Genomic DNA, 22,767 nt, shown 5'->3' on the forward strand with positions numbered 1-22,767 from the left:
TCGTGACTCTAGCATGTCACAGACGCTCCATCATTAACTTTTGTCATACTGAGTATGTCACAGGCTTTCCTTACTGAATGTAACAGTAGTGTCGTCTATGGCAAAAACGGGTATGCTAGGCTGAGCGCATAGCTACTGAAACCCGAATCAGACCGCAACGCGTCTACATTGATGGTGCATACATCAGAAATAATTAAGGGCTGCAGAAACATTGAAGCAGCAGTGAGTTGACCCCACACTCTATTCGCAGGTATTGGTAGCACGCAGGCTTCGGGATCTTAATGTAGGCAGAGACGCAGGTAAAACTCTAGCTTGTATACTCAGCAAAAAAAGAAACGTCCCTTTTTTTAGGACTGTGTATTTCAACAATAATGTTGTAAAAATCCAAATAACTTTACAGATCTTCATTGTAAAGGGTTTAAACAATGTTTTCCTTGCATGTTCAATTAACCATAATCAATTAATTAACATGCACCTGTGGAATGGTCGTTAAGACCTTAACAGCTTACAGAAAGTAGGCATTTAAGGTTACAGTTCTAAAAACGTAGGACACTAAAAAGACTTGTCTACCGACTGTGAAAAACACCCAAAGAAAGATGCCCAGGGTCCCGGTCATCTGCGTGAACATGCATTAGGCATGCTACAGGGAGGCATGAGGACTGCTGATGTGGCTAGGGTAATAAATTGCCATGTCCGCACTGTGAGACGCCTAAGACAGCGCTACAGGGAATACCACAATCCCTCCATCAGTGCTCAGACTGTCCGCAATAGGCATTCCGTGAGAAGGAGATGCACTGCAGTACTTCAAGCAGCTGGTGGCCACACCAGATACTGACTGGTACTTTTGATTTTGAGCCTCCCTTCATTCAGGGACACATTGTGAAACATTTTTAGTTTATGTCTTATGGTGTTGACTCTTTGTGTTCATACAAATATTTACACATTAAGTTTACTGAAAGTAAAAACAGTTGAAAGTCAGAGGACGTTTATTTTTTTGCTGAGTATATATGTTTTCCAAAACCCCAGCCACTGGATGCTGTGTTGATCGCAAGCCTGAATAAAATGGGAAGGTTGCGCCAAGTTGTTTTGCGTATCAGATATTCCACTGTGGTGACTCCTCGACGGGGGCAGCCAAAAGACGTAACATGTTGCAGATTCTCTATAACCCTACAGGTGGAGCACTCTAAACTATTCACACATTGGAAGACACCACAGCATTGTTTGTTGTAGGAACAAATTATTTGCCAAGTTTGTTTTGAATGTTAACAAAATCTAAAACAAACAATATTAAATCTGGGATATTATAAATCCCAATAATATCGTATCAGGTGATCCCTGGCGATTCCCATCCATAGACAATAACACTAAATTTCATCAAATTGACATTTAATTTATAAAGCAGTAAGTTAATTTTTTATGATACAACTGAATCTGCTATTCCATGATTCATTTGTTTATTCACAAGCCAAAGTGTCAATGTTTGATTAAACAAATAAATTTACAACAAATTCATTTTTGATTCTTAAGAAAACGAGTCGATAGTTGACGATTGCTGTGACTCAACTACAATACCTAGTGTTAGGGTTTTAAATCTGCAGCAATTTGATTTAATCCATAACGATTATAATAATGATACAGTATTTAATGACATCACTCAAACCAGTGCAGTACTTTATTATTGATTTATAAGGAAAACAAATAAGATATTTGATGATACCACTGAAATACTGAAATTTTTTTTAATTAAAATAAATTTATAAATGCTTAAAAAATTTGTTAAAATGATAAATTAAGATTTAAATGACAGTGCAATTAATTGAGAAATAAACCACACCACAATGTATTACCACCACAATTTTGATTCCCTTTATTTATTTATTTTTTAACACTGAAGTGGTACATTTACACATAACCACCACTGACACACTTGCACATGCCGAACAGCAGGACAGCAACATTTCGTCAACACACCACCACCACCACAAATGCCCCAAACATGAAAAAATCTTCTGCATAAGTCAAGGTTACAGTCAGTTTGCTAACCCCGTTTTAAACTGATATGGGGGGAAAAACTGAAACAGGTGTTTGTTCATAAGAAAGCTTTAAAACCGCTGTATTTTGGCCATGTCTGGTTTTATTATTAATGAACTTTTAATGATCTACAAAATCTAGAACAAATCTATAACGCTGAAGCTGTGGTAGATGAATAATAAATCCACACAGCTACACTTCTGTATAATGATTAATACCGTATAATGATTTTGGATTCCTGATAGATTATTTAAAAAAATTTTTTAACCATTTGTTGATTCACATTTGTCGATAGCACATGCTAAGAAGACGGCGGTAATGTACAGAGGATCTTTGTGCTGGCTGAAAAAAAATTTGTACCTAGAAAAAAAACTTTTAAAATTGAAAAAAAACAACAAATAACTCCACCCTGATCGAGTTACAAATTAATTTTTAATTAGTATGAGGTAATAAAATTCTGCAATAAAAATTTTATGTTGAATTCTTTCACTGATATTATTGGTCTAGTTCCACTTAGCAGTTCCCTACATTACCCACAAAGCCGTTTGTCCAGGCTGAGCACCCTAAGACGTCAGCATAGCCAAACTATAAAACACATCACCAGCCAACAAATCAGATCCATATTTACATAACATACGACAACATACTGTATTTTGGTATAAATATATTTAATGCGCCTCAAGGTGGAGGTAAGGTTTGAGGTGAGGTAGAAACGAGTCGTAATACTCCACTGCCGAGAATGATCGCTGTCCGAGTCCAGACACGCTTACAAAATTCCTTAATGCTTCAAAATTTGAGCTATGTATAAAATATCATCTTGAGCACTAAGGAAGGTGTTTCATTGAGATAAAAGATAGCTGCTGCAAAAAAAGGTGTAAGCATACTCGTGGTTTGGTCTGATACTGTTACCATGGCAACATCTAGCTTTAGTGAGGTTTGAGGTAGGTAAAGAAACTTCTATGCACAATAATGTGGTTAGGAAAGTGCTTGAGAACGTTCAAGCAAAACAAATACCTGGTAATTCACAGTGTCTCACATCTTGCACATCGAGAACGCTGTATCCTGGCGTTATTAAGGTGTACCTTGTGAAAGCTGGTATAAGAATAGATAAAAAAAAAACATAAATATGAAATATCTTTTACTGCAGGTTCTTAACCTTGTTTCCCCATTCCTTATTTTAATGTTTTCTCTGCTCCAACACACACTTCAAATAAGAATGGTATGTTTTCTTAGCTGATTCAAGGTGTGTACAGAACAGGAGGTTTTCCAGGATCACGGTAGGAAACCTGTGCTCTAATTGTGTGTGCTGTAAAGTGTTTTGTTATTAGTGGAGTAAACATGGTTCAGTAACAGCTCACAAAATGGTTTGTGTAAACAAACAGAATTGTATAAAGAGGTTCCCGTGTCTCTGTCAAGGCCAAATCCGTGCAGGGGAATCCGTCCGAAATGAAAGTAAAAGTGTGGGGAGAGATGGGGGCTAAAATGGAGAAAGGCACATCGAGTAATCTTCATCAAGGCACAGGTGATCTATACCAGGACATCTGGTGAGAGAGAGAGACAGATTTAAATATTTTTACTTTCCCAAAATGTAGCTCATCAACTGAGATACCCTACCTGGTCAAGCAACAAAAAGTTGCAGTGTTTTTAATAGCAAATATTTATGAGCAATTTACTGTAGGTCCCCTACTTCTGAACATCCGAGTTACAAACTTTTAATAATACAAAAAAAGCACAAAGTGCACAAAGTGCAAAGCGTGCATGTTCACTTGCGGAAGTTAAATCACATCTCAGGTGTACAACGTGCATCCGGGGATGTCCAGAAGCAAGCGTAAAAGCACAGGCAATGAAGTTGGTCCTGCTAAGAAGCGCCAAACAATAGCAATGGCGCAAAAGTGAAAATACTTGAGAGAATAGAGCGAGGTAAGAAGATGGCAGACATTTCTTATTCTTTTAACATGAATCGCTCAACCATTGGCACGATTCTAAAGAACAAGGACAAGATCATGGAACATGTTAGTTTTATACTGTGTATAGCCGAATGTGTCAGTATCCTAGTACCTAAACAATGTTTAATGGACTTAAGAACAAACTGGACTGACAAACGAGCTCTCGAAATGAAACTTGTTCGTACGTCAGAGACTTATTGTACTCCAACCATTAATATATTACAGCTGGCAAAAATTACTTTAACCCCAACTGATGCAGTGAGTGGCTTCTCCTTTCCTAAACAACCATGTCAGGAGATGTATCCTATGGTCATGGAAAAGATGTTACTGTGTTTCAGAGGGGTCAAATTACAGGCCTGCTTTAAGCAAAGAAAACAACTTGCTGAATGTGTCAAGAATTAGTTGCCATGAATTTAGTTAAGAAGCGTCCAATACATTATTAAAACATGGAAGGATAGTGCTGGACCATTCCATTTCCAGCAGGGGGTCGCCACAGCGGAATATAGTTTGCACAGCAACTTGGCACAGATTTTACGCCGGATGCTGGACCATTCCATTTACTTTATGAAAATATTAATGTGATCAAACAAAATTAACAAATAAGCATTTTCGGAGATCACTTAATCGCTTGGTGAGGTTGCCTGAGACTAACTGACTCTTGATTTCTTTAAAATTATTATTATTATTAATTAGAAAGTAGAAAAAGGTAAATACTGTAGGTGAGTATTTGGTGAATGGGAGCTTGCATAATTGTAAGTATGAGCTTGGTTTTAGTCACACTGCATCCTAAAAGATATCAGTAAGCATGTGATGAGGCTGATGAAACTGGATGAAGACTGATTTTTTTAAAAACTGTATCTGATGTATAAAAAAAGTGATAAAAAAATAATTAATTTAAAAAAACAAAAAGAATTACCTTATTAACCCTCCTATCAGAGCATCTGTATCTTAAGCAGGTGGCGCGTGTCCTGTTGAGGAAGAATTCTATTGTCTTAAAGTTTCAAAGAGGACAGTTTTATACTAAAACCCAATTTCATGTAGATATCATCACCATACACTACAGACAATTTTGGAACTTTTACGTATATAATATCAATTCTATAATAAATGTAATATTTACAATATATAATTATTTTTTTTTTTAAATAGGTGGTAAACGGTTAACTTTAAACCACTTTATATTTAATCTAATATTGCTGAAAATATTTCCTAAACTGTTGATTACTGATGGTAGAGTATTTATAAAAGATTGTGACTTGTTATTCCTAAATAAAGTGATTTTTTTCAGTACTTGCTGGAGAAAATGTCATTTCACACTCGGGTTAACAGATTTTAAAGCCACAGAATCTCATTGATTTTTCTGTCATTTTCTGGGGCATATAATAAACAAGTACTTTGTGGTGTTAAAGCTAATTACCTGTAACGAGTTCTGCTGGATTCTCATCCTCTGGAGCTGGGATGTTCCCACTATTGGGGGACATGTCCAGTACCCTAAGCTTCTTTTCTGTTTTTGGGTCTTCCTCCAACATGACTACTACATATTCATGCTTAGACTCTGATTCGTCCAGAGCAGCAGGGAGTGCTGTGGTTTCAACTGCTTCTGAACCTGCTGTGACCACTGTGGCTTCAGTAGCTCCTGAGACTACTGGAGATTCAGAGGGGACTGGCACCTTGGTAGCTTCGGTTGCTGCTGTGGCAACTGCTGGCACTTCCTCTACAACTGTTACCTCCTCAACCTCTGGAGCAACAGCAGCTTCCTCTACCACTGGGGTAACTGGTATCTCCTGAACTGCTGAGGTAACGGTTACCTCCTCAATTACTGGGGCAACAGAAGCTTTCTCTACTTCTGGTGTATCTGGTACCTCTTGAACTACTGGGAAAGCAGGGTCTTCCTCTACTTCAGGTGAAGGCTTTACCTTCATAACTGCTTGGGCAACTGAGGCTTCCTTGACTCCTGGGGTTTCCTCAACTACTGGCGTTTCTTCTACAAGGGCAACCAGTGCTTCTTCAGCTACAGGTGTAGCAAGGGCCTCACCTGGCTTTTCTAGCTTAACTTCAACTGGCTCAACCTCAACTGAAGCAGCAACCAATTCTGTAAGATCCTGGGTTGCTGCAAAACAAAATGAAAAGCTGAGTTTGTACTGTCAAAAAATGTAAGCTTGTGTATCCAATTTACTTAACTGTTCCACTATTAAGGCAAGAGTATATTTTGGAAGGGACCCATCAAGAGCACAAGTGCACACACAAAAACACCTAATAGTACACTATAAGCAATTTAGATATGCCAGTCATACTACATCACATCTTTGGATTTTGTTTTGAAACCCACCAAACATGTGTAGAACATGCAAACTCCATGCAAATAAATTTGTTGCCAACTTTAGAGGTTTGTGGCAACAGTGCTAACAACTAAGGCACTGCACCATTTCTTGAATGACCAACATAACGAAAAACCAACAATACGTGTCTCAGTAAGGTTCTGGACAATGACAAGCAGTCTAAACAGCTTTAGCGTGTCTTGGCAATGGGTTTTGGAAACCAAGTCTCTGGAAGTGGTGATTAACATTTCCAAAATGAATATTTCCTTTGGCTGGTGTTTTAATGGTGTTGGTTGAGAGCACTGTGGAACACTTCACTCCAAAACATGCCAATTTGGGTTGAGATCATACATACATAACTGAAACAGTTTAAGGATTATTTAAGCATGCAAATCAGACAACTGCTACTGTACATAAAACAAGATACCAGACTTTACTGCCAAATATCACTAAGAAATGTACACACAACTGGGAATACTGTATTAGTACAATATAGTAATAAAAAAACTGTTTAGAAAATGAGGATTCACTTATAAAAATTTGGGATGTTGGTTTAAAAAACAGAAATAAAACACAAAACAGTGTTGCGTTCGAACACTTTATTAAATAGTTTGAATTTCCTTGACCACTCCACGTACATGATTATTCACAGCTTAAAAATATGAAATACTTTGGCTTGTTAAGCAATTAGTTAGAGTAAGATTACATGTGCATACTGTATTTATTTAAAGAAAAGAAAAAAAAACACACAATCACAGACACATTCGACTCCTTTTGGGTGATATTTATGGCTCATAAGAACTAAAAGGTAATTTCACAGTATAGCGGCCTGTACAAATCGAGTGATGTGTGGCAGAAAAAGCTAAACTTTTTTTTGGGAGAAAGTATGACAGATTTACAATATGACACTTGAAAGAAAAAAAAATAACAACAAATGTGTTTTCGCATGCATTTAAAGAGGTAGGGCAGGTTAAAGGTTAGTTGGATCTTATGGATTATCCTGGTACTGTATATCCAAATGTTAAGTTTAGATGCAAATGTAGAATAGCTAAGAACAGGTCTAGCACATACTGTATAAGGCACAGAAAAGAAGAGGAAACACTGCTGGTAAGATATTTGGTCACATTTTCACAGGTAGCACAAAGTCCACGGTGTTTTTTTAGTTAATACTTATAAACTAAAAGGTACAGTATTATCCCTGACCTGGCTAAGCACATAGAGGCAACAGATATAAAAATATAAAGAGATTTTTTGGGGATTTTCAGCTTCTCTCAGATATACAATGTTATCTGAAATATACAGGTGTGTTAACTTTATTAACTGCGAAACATAAAGGGAAACTCCACCCATTCTTAAATGAAATGCATAACGGCAAAAAAAAAAAAAAATGCAATAAAATGCATACGCAAATGAAGTGGCAAGTTAGTGCAAATACTCTGTGGGCTGCATCTCCCAGAATGCAATGTGCCTTTTAAACGCGAAACCGAACCCGTGAGTGCAACATTATTAAGTGCAGCGCAGTACTGGGATAAAGAGGTGCATGTATGGATAAATTAAAAGGCGAGATGTCTGGTAAGACGCCAAAAAAGAGTGCCGCTGCATCACTCACTCTATATAGAGATGACGCTAAGGTTAAATCCCGCTGGCACCGCTATGTGCAGGGAGTCAAAGGGTATTGTGGGTAACATCTTCAACCGTGAAGTAAAAACAGATGAATAAGTCAATGAATTTTTTTTTATAATTATTAGTTGATAAGTGATGTTAAGTATTAATAGTAATATGGAAGTTGTTGTTGATGGAGTTTCCCTTTAGGTCAGAATGTTACTATAATAAACTACTCTGTTTAAAGATATTCAGGCTTTGTAGAAATCTCTCAAACGCTAATAAAATAAATAACTGCAAAACACCCTTTGTGTATCTTATTTAGATAAATAAATGTTTGTATTGTAATATGTTTTCTTATTGTTTAAAATATATACCTTTTAATCTGTGTGTGCGCGCGTGTTCATGTGTGTGTGTCTCCCAACACCCCTCACGCCTCAGGTTTAGCCTCCTCCTGTGAGGCTGCTTCCGTACCGTTTCTTTCATCGGCCGTTTCCTCCACAACAGGAAGTGCAGGAGTTTCCAGCTCCTTGGCCGCAGCCTCCACCTCCTCCGCGACCTTCTCCACCTCGTGAGCCACTGCCGCCACCTCTTTAGCCGTCTCCTCGACGACGCCGGCCACCTCGGCGACCGCCTCCGCCGCCTCTGCGACTACCTCAGCGACCGTCTCCACCACGGAGGCGGGTTCTACTCGGTTAACTTCGGCAGGGAGCTCCACGGTCGCCGGCGCTGCTTCTTCCACTTTTGCCTCAGAAGGAGCCGCTACCGCTGCCAATTTCTCTGCATCTTCATGTGCAGGAAGATGGAGAAGGAGGTTAAAATTCCATTATTTGGTCAGTGGCTAAAATGTACCTAGAGGTAGACTGGAGATATTTAATATGAACAGGTGACTGCAAAAGTTTGCACACCTGTTGGTAAAATTCCTTTGAAAATCATAGGAACTTTACTCCGAGCTGGTTTTACAGATTCCTTCAGCAACAGAATGGTCAAATTTTTTGTACCAAGAAATTAAAAGTAAAAAAAAAAAAGGGGTTGCATACCCTTTATGAACATAACATTAGTTAATAATTCTTTACCTGCCTTTGACCCTTTATTATGTGAGCAGCTTTTACATTCCCCGAATCGTGATATGAATACAGGGTATTTTTTCACATCGTTCCGTAGTCTAACAACATAGTGCGTTTTTACACATCTCGTTTCAAATTTGAGATAATTTAGCGAGAATAGGCCAAGTTTAATGTTTTATTTTTTCTCCTTTTTTCAGGGTGAAGAATGATATTCACTAGCAATGAAACGCCATTTTGGTGTTAGAATATGCTCGAACACAGTCAAACAAGAGTGTGCAGCATGCAATTTCGAGGAAATACAAAAATACACCAAGTGTTACACAAAAATGTAAAAAGGAGGGTTTGTGCGGGGCGACCACCAGTATCAGAAGATACCATCAATCAGGTCCGGGAAGAATTTGTGCGAAGCCCCACAAAGTCTATGGAAACCCAGATTCCTCATACTGTAAGCTACAGCTCGTTCAAGCCTTAAACACAGCTGACAGGAAGAAAAGTGAAAGCAATCCTGTGTTGCTATGCAACAAAAATCTTAGATTAATCTAGATTAATCAAAAACTCTAGATTAAATTTTTATAATTTTATTATAAGCTAAGCACCTAAAATTGATATAGAAATTTTCAGTTTCTGAACAAATTACACAAACTTCAGATCTGCAGGATTGTATTCATTCATCTTCCATAGTTAATTCATCATCATCATCATCATCATCCAGTAATTCCCAACTTGCCCCTAGTGTATGATTGGGAACACCAAGTTGCCCGAAGTGTAACTTGGAACACCAATTAACCGAACCTGCATGTCTTTGGACTGTTGGAGGAAATCAGAGTACCTGAGGAACCCCCACAAAGCGTGGAGAAAACATGCACACGCACAGATCCAAGGTGGGACTCAAACCCTCGACCCTAGAGGTGCAAGGCCAAAGTGCTAAAACATCTTTAAATTGCTCCTCTTTCAGTTTCAACGTCTAGGAAAACGCGTTAAGGACACTCTGCTAGAAACATGTGGAACCTGGAATTATCTTCCAACAATGAGTTCCTGTATATGAAGAACACTTCTTGGATGTCTACTTTAAATAATTAAAAGATTTTACCTTTGTTAGTTTACCACATAATTCAATCTATTATTTTATAGTTAAGTCTCAGTATTGTTCTACAATGTGGATTTGTGTCTTAATACCACAAATAAAGAAAACTCTAAAATTTAAGTAGGCGTGTCCAAACTTTTGGCTAGCACTGTGTGATACTTTCTATTTCCAGATTGGCATCAGTTTGACATCCATTCCCCTTTTTTCACTGAATCACTACACATTTCTACTGACACTTCACACCTCATGGTACAATACACTGTCTTTATTCTTAAAAAAAAAAAAAAAAAAAAACACACACTTACTTGAACTGTATACAGTATAATGCATTATTATATTTACTCTATTAGAAAGATTGTTATATATGCTCTTATTTATTCCTAATAAACTTATCTCTGAAAAAAAGGTACAATTTATACAAACTGATATTTTAGAGCCTTTAACTAAATAATTACTGGAGTTATTAATTTGATGTGAAAACACATACAAGTCTTATTATACCTATTTAATTCTAATAGAGACTATTAGAGCTGCGTGTGTGCGCGCGTTATCTTTTTTTTTTATTGATTTATATGTTTTAAATAGATGAATAAATAAACTGAGTGCTGGGAAAAAGTATTTGTGCCCCCTTTAGGTTTGAATTGTAGCAGGTGGGGTTGGATGCCGCCCCCCCCCATCAATAAATGAAATCAACTGCATTTTTTATATTCACTCACTATCTATCTATAATATAAAAAAATTTGTTTGAAGATCTCTATTATTGAAGTGTGACAAATACGAAAAAAAAGGAAGAGGGCAAATACTTCGTACCTTTTCCTTGCTATAAGCACTTTAAAGCATTTTTTGAGAATAGTCTTCAGAAACATGAAGAAAGTTTCATGGACTCACCACTGTATCCCCAGTGTACATACGACACATGTACTGTATATGTAATAAACTGCTGCATTAGTGAATGTGTGTATGTAACTAAAAGATGTTTAATACATTCCTAATTATTAGGAAACTGTTAATTCCTCACATCTCTCTCCCCTTGTCCTGGTCCATGGCCTCAAACACGATTTATCTTCTCCCAAAGCTGTCTATTGAACTAAAAACCAGTTACATGGCACACGGGAAAAACAGTAGAGAAAAGAGATGAAAGGCAACCAGACTTTCGAAGAGACATGAGGACGGTAAAGATGACAGGAACATTAAACGGACTAATGCTTTCCTGTAAAATGACCTCACCACACAGACAGAACCAGAGGCACATTGGGTTTTTTTGGTTTTGTTTTGCATTGCAGGTTTAATGATTTGAAAAAGAGAAAATATGACTTTTACATGGCTTCCTGACAAAACGTTAAAAGCACAGCCAGAGCAACACTTTATACAAGAAACAAGCTCTCCTGTCTAAAGTGGTTTGAGACACAGAGTGAGAAGAGAGGCAGAGTTTTCAGGCGAGGAAAAGGACAGAACAGGACAGACAGCAGGACTCGAAGTTAAAAGGAGGAGTGCGGCGGAAGGGCAAGGCAGACAGACGGATCCGGAGACTCAACTGCACCGGTTAGTTAGTCGTCTGGAAAAAGTCAGAAGAGAGGCAGTTAGAAAAGAAAGGAAAAAAAGAGAGAAACACTACTTGTGTATGTGACTAACACTTAAGCAGTGGAAATAAAAGTGTACACTGGGGTGGCACATGCAATATGTTCTAATGGAAAAAAAGAAAAGAGAAACACTAGAGGGCGTGCATTTCCAGGAAAATACAAAATCTTTACCCATTAATTGTGTGGTTTGACAAAGCAGATGGCATAAACACATTACTGGTGTGGATTTTATTTATTTAATGTTATACATATAATACAGGTGAATGTGTGTGCCAAAGAAGCTACTTTTGAAGTTTATTCACGATGGAAGTGACTCGTCTAGCTTGCCTTAAAATCTCAAGTCAGCCGTTTAAGAGATGATTTCATACAGTATGTGGTTCAAAAATGGCCATTTTTCAGAGTTATACTATCTCGCCTTAAACAATAATCATAAAAAATGCAAATTATTCATATTTCCTTAAAAGTATTGACACTAAAAGAGGTATAAACTTTTAGAAGCATATGACCTGTTAAAATTGTTGCTTAAATTATTTTAGCATTTTGGTCAAAGCATAAAAAGAAAAAAAAAAAATCTGTAGTGTCCGTAACCATGTCAAATTCATTCTCCGATATCTTAACAGTTTAACATTTGGCATTTTAGAATAATACACTTTTTCAGGTTTATGTCCTTTTATGTGAAATCCAGATTGGCCAGTTTTATCTGAATGACAGTTAAGATCATTGAAGGATTTAAATTAAAAGAAATAAAAAGTTATGGACACTACAGACAAAAAAAGCTTGAAATTGTATTTAACAAATGTGTCTCTTTTTATCTGATAAAAATAACACAACCTTATCCAGACGACTTACAAAAAATGCTTTGAAGTGTCCATCATTGGATTGATAGTAACCCAAAAACCCAGTGTAAGTAACTAAACTTTCAAACTTTTTGGTAACAATACCGCGTTTTGTCCGAGAACTCTTCCCGTCACCTCAAAGTTGATTATTTTCCCCATCATAGCACACTCTAGCCTCCCTCACTTTTTTTTACTTCTCTCTAAAAGACGAAAAAAGGAAAAACCACAGAGCACAAATTCCAGAGCATTCATTCTGAGCGGAAAACCTCTTACAGTGGAGACAGTAAACATCACAATATTGACGAGTGTTAATACAGACTGTCAGGATCCCTGTTGATTCTGTACCAGGCAACTACATCAAGTGTTTAAGTGATCTCCATTCATGTTTTTTTGACGGTTCAGCACTATCCTTCCAGGTTTTTGATAATGTGTTAACTAGGGATGCACCGAAATTTCGGCCGCCGAAAATTTTCGGCCGAAATAGCATTATCGGTTTCGGCCGTAACGTAAGAAAGCGCCGAAAATAAAAGCCGAAATTGTCGCCACGCCTCTCCCATCCTCCCGTCTCGTTCGCGCTGTCATCACGCATCAAACACGGAGTATGTCGGCGGTTTGGAAGCACTTTAAAGTTTCAGATGAGGACAGCAAAGTTGCAATATGCAACATTTTTTTAATACAAACAAAAATATTTTAAACATGTTTTTTAATGAAGCCATTTTCGGTTTCGGTATCGGTTTTCGGCCAAGTGCATCCAAAAATTTCGGTTTCGTTTTCGGCCCAGAATTTTCATTTCGGTGCATCCCTAGTGTTAACCCTAGGTTTCTAATCCAGTTCTAGTCATTTCAAATCTCCTTAGTTGATGCGGCAAAATAATTTCACCCTTATGAAGTTGACTTTTTTTTGGCCTGGTCTGGGTTGACCGACATACTCCTCTCTCTTTCTTCCGATGTCATTAGCAAAGTGAACGTTAGTGACGGATACCAAATGTGATGTGTTAATTCGCCAAGGCTGCACAAACATAACATGTTATTGTATAACAGTTGTGCTCTGAAAGCGAAGGAATGCTGTGCAGTGCTGCAGGCTTGGAGGGACACCAGACAACACTCTCGTCTCATAGATCGACTTTCTCGCTGGTGCCCAGTTTCAAAAAGAACAGCTTTAATGTTTAAATATTAAATACAACATCAATGTTACTTTAAAGCCAGGTGATGCACAGGTTTCTACAAACAATTTACACCATTAAGCCTAAACCAAATCTCTAATAATACTACTACTACACTTTTACTCCCTTGTACTTAGATCACCTACAGTACATAACATCCTATAAAACCATGTCCCCAGTAAGGAGTTCACAGCCCTGAATCTAAATCACTGGTTGTGCTAAATGGCTTACTTATCCCCACCACTATCGACCTACAGTATATTTCTATGGGTTTATACTCATACACACACCTAAAGCGATATACTGTAATACGGTGTGTGTGTGTGTTAATGGAGGTCCAGTGTATATCGAGATGTTTGTCAGCGGTATAGAGTACTGAAAGTAATGTGTAATACGCTGTGGCCTGGTCCTAACTGCTGTGTTTACATGGAGGAACCCATAACAGAGGAATGATGGGATTAGATAAGGAAGGTTGTGTTCGGAAGTATTGCTGTATCTGGCATGTGTTTGAGATTACAGCGCATGTCTTTAAACAGCATTATGTACAAAATAAATCATAACTGGGCCATGCTGTAATAGAAAAATAAATAAACAAACAAACAAACAAACAAAAACAAAGGGCGGTGTTTATTTTTTACTAGTTTTAGGAGTTTTATTTCTAGATTAATGTACTGTATGTTGTTATATGTACAGTATTTCATTTATTTATTTTCCCATAACTGAGTCATGTAGGGCTGAAACGATTCCTTGAGTAACTTGATTATTCGAGTACTTCGATTACAAACAATAGCCAAAGAAGAAAACTTTTAGTTCTGAAAGTTAAGTTGCACAACTTGGTGTTTTTGTAGAATTATTTATTTTAAAGTTTGCTTAAGTTTTTTTGATATTTAAAGTAGGGCTGTGCAAAAATATCGATACATCTAACTATCGCGATAACTTCTTTTACGATAGTGTATTGATAGTCAAACCTCAAGTATCGATCCAAGTTGTGCCAAAAAAACTCCTCCTCCGCTCCAATAGATGTCACTAACTCGCTATTAACAAAACACTAAGCAGTACGGTATCAGAACAAGTAAGCAAGCAAAACATGAGTGAGCATGGCGGAAAATATAAAAATGCCTCCAGCTTTTAGGGCTGACGTGTGGCTGCACTTCGGTTTCAATACGATACCAGGGAGTACCGAATTAGACAAAACAAATGTCATTTGTAAGCTTTGCAAATCTATCTTAAAATATTCAGGAAACACTACGAACTTGCGTCATCACTTAACAAGACACCACGCAGATGAATTAGCGGCACTGCGACCTCAGCCGAAACCTCTTGATTTAAGGCAAACTACACTGGATAACATCACTAACAAGCTTCCTTCTACCTCAACTCGCGCAAAGAAGATAACGGAATCAGTTGTGCATTTCATTTGTAAGGATTTGCGGCCGTATAGTGTGGTTGAAAATGCCGGCTTCAGGCATATGGTGAATACTATGGAGCCGCGCTACGTGATCCCCACTCGTAGACACATAACGGACGGAGCAGTGCCCACAATTTACGAAGAGGTAAAGCTACATGTCAAAACACTGTTAATATGTAATCATTTATTAGTTATCAAAATATTTTAGACACTTAAGTTTCTAATAGTTTGGAGGCAAGAGAGTTTTGGTGACAATGAATACCTTATATTAGAGCATTATGTTCCAGTTTTATGTTTACTTGATGAACTTAAATTTTTTTGCTTAAATTTATTTTAGTTTTATAAATTGTTTATTTAATTTATATGTAACTTTAGTAGCATATACATTTTAGTTGATTGTTTAAGTGTTAAGTGTTTTATAACAATATGGACTTCAATTACACTGTGCCGTTCTAATGAATTGGAATGGATGGAAAATAAATTGAAATTGGAATTTTAATTCGGCTGCCTACTTTATCAAGTTGTCAATATAATGTGACACCCATACTAATACAAACTATTGCAATATATCACAATATGTATTGTATCGCAATATATCGTGATTTATCGTATCGTGACCCATGTAACGTGATACGTATCGTATCGTGAGGCCCTTGCCAATACACAGCCCTAATTTAAAGTCACTTAAAATTCCTTTTTTCGTTTTTGCATCTGAGAAAAGGCTTTAAAATAAGAATGTATAGCACTGTAATGCACTTAATTCATCTCCGTCAACTTTAAGCTATTCCTTGTATTGTGGATAATGACAATGTTTATTTTTGATAAAATGCTGTATGCATTTAAAAAATAAAAGATTTCTTTAAAAAGAAAAGCAATTAATTTTTGTTTCTTTTATAGATTTTACATTGCCCTTTAATTAAGCAAAAGTACATTTTATCCGGTTACTTGATTAATCGATTACATTTTTTTGTAGAATACTCAATTACTAAAATATTCGGTAGCTACGGCCCTAGACTCATGAGTAGACTCCCAAATTGATTTGATTTAATTTAATTTAATATAAAAATATATATATATATATATTAATATGCTGTGTAACTTGTGCTGTTGATAGTATACGCCCAGATATCACCTCATTTAGTGAATTGACAAAACACTGAAGGCGTCCTAAATCTACAATAATCCCCTGTGAACAGTTGAGATGTATCTGCTACTTCTGCTCTGTAAATCCTTCATAACAGCTCTAATCTGAGGTCCTGTTAGTTAATTGGTGATTTCTAAGACTGGTGACTCTAAATGATCTTTTCCTCTGCAGCAGAGGTACGTTTTGGTCTTGCTTTCCTGGGAAGGTCTTCATGAGAGACAGATTCATCATGGAGCTTGATGGGTTTTACAAACGCACTCAACAGCTGACCTTCGTGTCTTAAAATAACAACTGACTGTTGGTGTTACTTAATTACCTAATAATGTGTGTTATGTTGTAGCTTTTGAATAAATCCAGTATTGTTCTATGAATCTAAAAAGCAAGTAACATAAAAGAAAAAACAATAATTAGAAGGCGTGTACAGACTTTTGACTCGTATTGTATACTCATATACATTACCGTTCAAAAGTTTGGGGTCACTTGCAAATTTCTTTGTTTTTGTTTAGTGATTTATTTTCACATTCTACAACAATACTGGGGATTTCAAAACTATAAAATAACATATGGAATTAGGTAATTACGTAACAACAACAAAAACAACAGTTAGTTGTTATTTTAAGACACAGAGGTCAGCCTTTCTGTAATAGTTCTTGCAAGAACAGTATTGTCAAGCGCATTTGCAAAATCCGTCAAGCACCATAATGAAACTGGCTCTCATGAAGGCCATCCCAGGAGGGCGAGACCAAAACCTACCTCTGCTACGGACGAGAAGTTCATTTAGAGTTATCAGCCTGAAAAATGACCAATTAACAGCACCTCAGATTAGAGGCGTTATGAAGTCTTTACAGAGCCTTCAGCATTCCTTTACAATGTAGAATGAAAGAAGAATCAGGAACGATCATGGAGTTAGAAAGTGATCCCAAACTTTTAAACGGTAGTGTATATATTAAAGAAAGTGTCACATTTAAAAGTTAGTACCCCATCTTCTTCTAATTCTATATATATATAAAAAAGTAAACTTTACACCTTCCACATTCCGAATCCTAAAAATCAGGCAAGTTATTTTTTACTTAATCAAAACAAACCCATACCAATTTAATCACAAAAATTATGATTTATAAAAAATCCTAATAAACTAAGATCTTCTCTTCAAGTTCACACTGCACTTGTTTTTTGTAATATCACTTTAAAAAGACAGGTTCTCAAATGAGTGCGGCTCGGTGGGGCTATTTTTGGTAGGTAACCTTTCTTCAAGGTTAAAAATACACCTGACCTTTCACCTACTCACCCTCATCACACTGGGAGGGAAAAAACGGACGCTTATTGTAATCTCTTACTGACTCTGTATCTCCCCCTCCCCCACTTCTGGAGTGCACAGTAAGCACTTTAAACACTGACTAAGCTGAATAGTTTGTTGGGGAATGCTTCGCTCTGTGTGTGTGTGTGTGTGTGTGTGTGTGTGTGTGTGTGGACTTACTCTTTGGTGGCCATGGTTTAGTTTTGCCCTCGTTCTTGGGCCGTGCCGCAATCTCAGTCATACGCTCAGTAAAGCGAGCGCTGTCTCTACACACCGTCCTGTACGCCTGTAAATAATAATGAAAAGAATTATCACATAATAAAGTAAAGCTGCTTTACCTTTTTTTTTTTTTTTTTTAACACCATGCTAGCTTCTATGGTGGCTATATTCATGGCGAGAGTCAGTTTTTTTTATCCAATGTTAAAACTAGAAAAGTTGTAAATTTGAACTAAATTTGGATTTACTTGTTTAAAAACTTAAGAAAATAAAACGAGAAGTAAAAGGAGTAATAACAGGAGTAAAAGAATTACAGTTGAATAAAATATGTTTGTTGGACAGAAGGGTTTTACATGATGATGAATTTTCTCTCGATAGTAAAAATGTGTGTGTAGCTTTTGAGTCTCCTATTCTAATCTTGTATAAATTACTCAATCTCAACGATTATTAAAGGAAATGTATGTTTTGTTCCAACATCGGGATTTATTTCATGTAGTTTTAGACACTGATCCTATTCTGATTGCCATTTATTTTTGATGTATACATTAAAAATCTGTAATACATATAGAGAGCGTTTGACTGGTTTCTTTGCCAGTTTTGTCTGCATTACTAGGGATTCCTGAGTGTCCAGGTATCAAACAGAAAATTATATTAAGATGAACATCATAACGATAGGATTTCCACGATCTGTTCTTATATTTTCTGATGCTTGGAGACATGATTTTGAGTCTGTTATTATAAGCTGCTTTTCACACTCGTAGGCCTGAAACAATGTAGGACTTACATAAGTCACGGCAGCGGCGAAGGCTCCACCACAGAGCAGGACTAACATAACGTTCTCTCCAGTACCGCCAGGAACAGAGGACATGAGCCTCCGAGGAACGACTGCAGAAAGAGGGAGAGAGAGAGAGAGTGCAGGAAGACGTATGGTTATCAACAATTTAATGTTCTTATAAGATAAATAAAGTCAAATCAGCTTCTGCAAAACATCAACTAAAGCTTTTCTATGTTTTTTTAAACAATGACAAAATCATTTGCACAATAGCAACAATAGTATGCCGAAATTAAATTAGTACACAAGTACATATATAACATATTATTAAATGATGGCAATGACCATTGTCTGTATCGTCTCAGTATAACAGCATTGTAAACAAACCGCAACCCTCCAGTACGGACGCACAACAGGGTTGACATCAAAAATTAATTTTAGACCACAGTTACCTGATCCTTGTTTACAAATAGAGTTGTTGTGCCGTGAAACAGAAGAGACCCAACACATCTTAAACAGGCAATAAAGAGAAAGCTTTCTCTTGAAATTCGACAAACAATTGCACGATTTGAGACACACACACACACACGTCAGGGTACAACATATGCAAATACACAGTGTGACATTTGGTACTGGTTTAAAATTTTTTTTTTTTTTTTTTTAACTTTCTGAAATACACACATCTCTCAAAAAGGTACAAGGCATACACTTAATACTATCAGTAACTGAAAATGTTCCTAATACACTTGTTCTAATATTTAAGGAGCCAATACTAAACCAGGACTGAATGACACAAACATATAAATGATATTTAAAGATTTTTTTTAGCTATAAAAAGTTCTCAGAAAAGCGTATGATAACATAACATTCACAATATTGATGTTATTAAATTATAAAATTTTCTTATTCTATATTAAATAAATCTAGGTCTAAGATTTATTTGTAAAGGTTAATTTGGTAATGTTCCAGGATTCAAAGTGTACTCCACACACACACTCATAATCTCACAGCATGTTTGTTTAAGAGATGGCATGTGGTGACAGAGTAAACTAACACGGATTTCTGAGGTAAAAAAGGCATCCTGCTATCCGTTAATCCAGTAGGATTTTAGAAGTGTGTATGCGGTTTGGGTTTATACACTGGACAGGCGTTTTAACAAGGATGTTCCGCGTCTAGTTCATCATAATGGATGACAAGCTAACTTATCTAAAGGTTTGTGTCATAAAAAAATAATCCTAGAACACTCACTGTAGCTGCACAATTTAAGTTCCACCGCATGACCCCCAAATTTTTTTTTGTACAATACCCATCACTCTGGAACAGGATCAATCTGAACTCATCAGACCACATGACCCTTTCCCATCGCTCCAAAGTCCGATCTTAATGCTCCTGTGAAAAGTCAAAGCCTTTTTTCTGATGAGTCTCACTAATCACTGGTTTTCACACACATCTGTTTAATCACAGTCCCACAGGTTCTCGTGACTGTGTGTGTGTATGTGAAAATAATCTTACTTTCATTATTAAACACAGCTTTTTATTTAATTTTTTAACAGTTATTTTTTACTTCACAAAGTGTTTAAGTGATTTTTCCCCCGACCACATTTCTTTCACAAGATTGACGGTTCAGCTCTATCCCTCCAGGTTTTCATTATTTCCTAAAGAGTTCATAATGGAGATCATAAAAATAGAAGACGAATCAATTATGAACAGTGATTCTTCAGTGTGGTGATTCACGTATCATCAATACACTGACTCTAAAATCTATTTTATTAAAAAAATTAAAAAGGTTTTACATTTATAATAAAGATTATTCACTCAGAATTGGCTGGTTTTCAGGTTTCTTTATAATCCTACAGGTAGTGCACTCTGAACTATTTACACTATTTAAATAGAATCATAACTGTTTATCGTACACACTGCCGAGTAATGTAGGTTTTTTTTGTTTAACTCAATTCGAAGTTAAATGTTAAATTCCTGTATTTGAAGTTAGTTTGTATTATTTAAATGCTGTGCTTGATTTAAGTAAGAAAACTTAAAAGGAATAGGATACATTTAATTACTTATTAAACCTTTTAAGAGTTTAAAATTGTTACAAAATTGAGGAAAAATGGAATATTGAATCGGGATACAGTGTGTAAAAAAATTGTGAGGTTGAATCACAATTTTAATTGAATGGGCACCGGAGTATCGTGATAATATCATATCAAGAGGCAGGGGTTCCTCCCATCCCTTGTAAACATGAAAGTGTTTGCAAAAATAATGGTAACGCTGGTCAGCGGAGGGAAAAATCATTCCTTGGCGCGGTACATATCAATCGTGCCTAATGTAAAAGCGCTCTAAACAGACTCGACAACAGTTCCCGAGCCTGAAACAATTGTGTTCTTACTCAGTAAACTGAACAAGATTTTGGGGTTAAGTGGTCTTGAAAGCGATCCCTAAATTGCTTTAAGAGTTAGTGATAAGGCTTTCTCTGGACAAAAAACACTTCCGGCCCTCGACAAATCAGAGTACAGTGCAGATTATTAGAGTTTGATATATTTGTATAAATAAAGACAGATAATCAAGTAACCAATAACAACATAAAATATAATATGGTGTAGGAAGACATTTTAAACCTTGACATGTTGTTGGGTTTAAATGTGGGTTTCTCTTTAACACACACACGATTGAACAAACGTGTACGCATGCATGCACATGTACACACACACATGCACGTATGGGGTCATTTTTCCAGCCCCTCCTCCTCTCACCCCTTCCAGCTCTAACCAAGGTCATGAATGTAAAATCCTACTAGTACATTTTATCTAATAAACAAACAAAAAAAAGAATGCTCAAAATAATTCTTGATAGCAATGCTGTATAGTATTTTTTTAAACACATGATTGTGCATGCTCTCTGTATGTACAACAAAAAAACATTACAACCTATCTTACAGTCTAACAATAACTGTAATAACTGTATAAAAAGAAACAGAAAAAGGGGGTTGGAGTAATAAATTCATTTTTAATGTAAAAAAATCCTCACTTAAACTTCTTCATGCATTAAAAAGCCGGTAAATGTAACACAAGTTAAATCTAATGATCTGACCTTCACCTCCCCCTTTAAAAATGCACGTGCACATGTTTTAAACAAAAAACCTAAAATTCCCATTTAGTGCATGCATTATACATTGTTTAGATGATTGCATAGCACATAGATGACTTTTTCTGTGTCAGATATTACATTTTAAGGTTAGACAAGTTACATAAAGCATAACTTTAAAGCATGTTATCTCTCACCATCTCTGTGCAGGATTACACGGTGTGTCATGGAGTGTCTGCTCAGAGATGAAAACCTCTGCAAAGCCGCCCTGCACGGATACATCATCTTCTTCCAGGGAGAGACGACTGTGGAGAGAAAAAAGAGGCAGAGCTACAGTACAGCAGCAGCTCAAGTGAGACAGCAGAGAGCAGAGCAGGAGAAATTAAAGGGGACTGGGGAGTCGGTTTAATGAACCGAGTCTTTCTGGGTGAGTCGATTTGCATATATGTGCTGCTTATTGCATTACAATTTAATTAAAACTAGCATAGAATTCCGATTTTTTTTTGTTAATTTTTTTTTTACTGTCGGAAAACTTAAACAATTCTCGCCAGAAAATAATAACAAAATAGAAATTAACCGATTCGGTGATTAAAGTGTCAACACATTTATGCGCGAGTCAAATCGAATGAACTCATGCGTACCACTCACACTGTGCGTACTACGTAACACTCATGCGGAAGTGAATTCCTGTTTTTATTATTATTATTATTATTATTATTATTATTATTTTAAATAAAAATATTTTTATATTTTTAATTTTTTATATTTATAGCTTTATCTAGCATTTATGTGCAGCCAAAAAACACCCGCGTGCGAGTCTATTTCGTCCAGACTCACGTGACTCTTTGGGCAAATGGAGCTGTACAGTGAAACAGGCATAAGACTAAAAAAGATGATTTTCTCCATTTTAATATTTTCCTACACGTCAAAAGTTGATATAATTGCTGACAGAAATTATCATGTTTAATCCGAAATTTCAATCATATGTAAAATATACTGATGAATATTAAGACCACCTGAACTTGCATGAGATACTTCCAATAAGAAATAATGCAAATTAATTTTAGGTTTCTTACCTGCCATATGGAGGGCCAGGGTTTGATTCTCAATCAAAGCCCAAACCAGAGCCACTGGATGCAGTGTCGTTCCGAAGCCCAGGTGAAATGGGGGGGGTTGCATCAGGAAGGGCATCCAGTCTAAAACCTGTGTTAAGTTGTGTACGG

General features: G+C 36.5%; 1 protein-coding gene across 3 annotated transcripts; it reads right to left on the reverse strand.

The window, feature by feature from the left end:
- Nucleotides 1-1,857: 1,857 nt before the first annotated feature.
- mgarpa (mitochondria localized glutamic acid rich protein a) lies at nt 1,858-21,941 on the reverse strand. Of its 3 annotated transcripts, XM_053505106.1 has the most exons (7): nt 21,742-21,941; nt 18,476-18,576; nt 17,656-17,761; nt 8,372-8,683; nt 5,395-6,087; nt 4,894-4,945; nt 1,858-3,572 (listed from the first exon to the last, which is right to left on the reverse strand). In XM_053505106.1, the coding sequence occupies exons 1-6, from the start codon at nt 21,827-21,829 to the stop codon at nt 4,926-4,928; spliced, it is 1,320 nt and encodes a 439-aa protein (XP_053361081.1). In that variant the 5' UTR covers nt 21,830-21,941; the 3' UTR covers nt 1,858-3,572; nt 4,894-4,925. The 3 variants fall into 3 exon arrangements, with proteins under 3 accessions (XP_053361081.1, XP_053361082.1, XP_053361083.1); XM_053505107.1 differs by lacking the exon at nt 8,372-8,683 and having other exon boundaries at nt 21,742-21,940; XM_053505108.1 differs by lacking the exons at nt 1,858-3,572; nt 4,894-4,945; nt 5,395-6,087; nt 8,372-8,683 and adding an exon at nt 11,303-11,603 and having other exon boundaries at nt 21,742-21,923.
- Between the last annotated feature and the right edge of the window lie 826 nt (nt 21,942-22,767).

This window comes from Clarias gariepinus, chromosome 10, assembly GCF_024256425.1.
Source record: "Clarias gariepinus isolate MV-2021 ecotype Netherlands chromosome 10, CGAR_prim_01v2, whole genome shotgun sequence".
Taxonomy (NCBI): Eukaryota; Metazoa; Chordata; class Actinopteri; order Siluriformes; family Clariidae; genus Clarias; species Clarias gariepinus.

Coding starts and splice junctions, on each gene's coding strand:
- mgarpa (XM_053505106.1), bottom strand. CDS start 21,829: ATGATGTATCCGTGCAGGGCGGCTTTGCAGAGGTTTTCATCTCTGAGC. Junction 18,577..21,741: donor TGTAATCCTGCACAGAGATG/GTGAGAGATAAC, acceptor CTCTTTCTGCAG/TCGTTCCTCGGAGGCTCATG. Junction 8,684..17,655: donor TAAACCATGGCCACCAAAGA/GTAAGTCCACAC, acceptor CTGCACATGAAG/ATGCAGAGAAATTGGCAGCG.